Source organism: Galeopterus variegatus, unplaced genomic scaffold, assembly GCF_000696425.1.
Source record: "Galeopterus variegatus unplaced genomic scaffold, G_variegatus-3.0.2 Scaffold138, whole genome shotgun sequence".
In the NCBI taxonomy this organism is placed as follows: domain Eukaryota; kingdom Metazoa; phylum Chordata; class Mammalia; order Dermoptera; family Cynocephalidae; genus Galeopterus; species Galeopterus variegatus.
Genome location: NW_007726249.1, coordinates 628,820 through 630,408, shown reverse-complemented (window position 1 = coordinate 630,408; position 1,589 = coordinate 628,820). Strand labels below are relative to the sequence as shown.

General features: G+C 63.8%; 1 protein-coding gene across 1 annotated transcript in view; it reads right to left on the bottom strand.

Moving 5' to 3' along the window:
- The window catches only part of FBXO2 (F-box protein 2), a 7,849-nt gene that overhangs the window by 917 nt on the left and 5,343 nt on the right, over positions 1 to 1,589 (bottom strand). The window contains exons 4-7 of the mRNA XM_008589922.1: positions 1,309 to 1,579; positions 773 to 902; positions 612 to 707; positions 22 to 160 (exon numbers count right to left, since the gene is read on the bottom strand). Of these exons, the coding sequence (XP_008588144.1) occupies positions 22 to 160; positions 612 to 707; positions 773 to 902; positions 1,309 to 1,579 (636 nt within the window). The remainder of the gene's footprint in view (positions 1 to 21; positions 161 to 611; positions 708 to 772; positions 903 to 1,308; positions 1,580 to 1,589) is intronic.

Sequence of the window (1,589 nt, the reverse complement as noted above, 5' to 3'; positions counted from 1 at the left end):
CCCCGGCCCCTCCAAGCTCACCTCGATCCAGCCCCCGTCGTCGTTGTCTTGGGGCACTGCCACCTGCCCGGTGTTGAACTCAGCCAGCACGTCTTCGTGCTCCGAAAGTAGCTTCACGGTGAGCTCGTACAGGCAGCCGGCGTCGCTGCGGCCCGAGTACCTGCGGGAGGAAGCGCCGGGCTCGGCCTCAGCCCTGCAGGGCGCCCCCTAGGGGCCGGGCCTTCTACAAACGTTCTCATTCACGCCCACATCCCTGCCAGTGTCCCGTTTTACAGAAAAGAAAACCAAGGCCAGAGAGAGAAAGTGAGTTGTCCAAGATCCAAATACAAGGACTTAAACCCCAGGTCAGCCAGACCCAAACTTGGGGCCAAAAGCCAGCCCACAGAAACACGTTTTGTTTGGACTGCAGACTGATTTAAACACACGCACACACGCACACACACACTTGCTAACATTTAAAACTCAGGAGGGGAGGTGGATTTCCACCTTCTCCAGAAATCTGGGAGGCTGTCAACCCTTGCAGACCTGTGGCCCACGTGGCCACGGCCACCAGATCAGGGAGGCAGCACCCCCACGTCCCACCCCACCCCCTTCACGCCCCACGCTCGCACCAGTCCTTCACCACGATGGCCGGCTGAGTCGTGTCCAGCAGCTCCTCCCAGTAGCCCTCGGCCTGCAGGTCGATGACCTGCGCTTTGCGACACCACCTGGGAGAAGTGGAGTCAGGACGGTGTGGACGCCCCCCTCCCGCCTCCACACCCCTTCTCCTTACTCGAAGGAGGAGGCGAAGAACTTCTTGACGCTCTCATCGTGGGTGAATTCAGCCCCACAGTCTCCAGGCAACTCCTCCACCCTCCAGCCGTCCCCGCCGTGCTCCACGTCGCACCAGCCTTCCAAGTCCTCTGTAGGGACACGACAGCCCCACCCTGGTCACCCAGTCCCCTACCGAGGCTGTGACAGGGTTGGCTCTTGCCACGACAGTGGGGGCAGGTCGAACGTGGTACTCTAATGGTGTTGGGTGGGCAGGTGATGGTGGGGCGCAAGGGTGGGCACTTGATCCTCCCGCCGGGGGGGTTGTCCACGTGGCCAGTCCTGCTCCAGGTCACTGAGGGTAGGAGGACCCGGGAAAGAGACCCCCAGGGAGCAGAAGGCCGGCGAGATACAGAAATAGACTGTATTTATTGGAGCTACCCTGAGCTGGGCACTGAGCCAAGCGCTTGATCTCATTGAACCCTCGAAGCAGGCTGGCACTGTCAGGGCCCACTGTCCAGAAGGAGACGCTGAGCACCCCCGGCGCGGGCCACCCACCTTGGCCGCATGGGTTGCGGAGCAGGTTGCGCCGCCACTTGCTCAGGAAGTAAAACTGCTGCCAGTGGTCGCGCTCGTCCTCGGCGCCGCCCTCGGGCACCAGCCCCTCCTGCTGGCACTTGAGCAGCCACAGGGGGGCGCCGTCCACCAGCTCCTTCCAGCGCAGGCACACCAGGCGGCAGGCCTGCACCAGCTCGGCGGCCGGCAGCTCGGCCAGCACGCGCAGCAGCAGCGGCTCGGGCAGCTCGGCCAGGTGGGCCGCCTCCTCCCCCTCCGTCGCC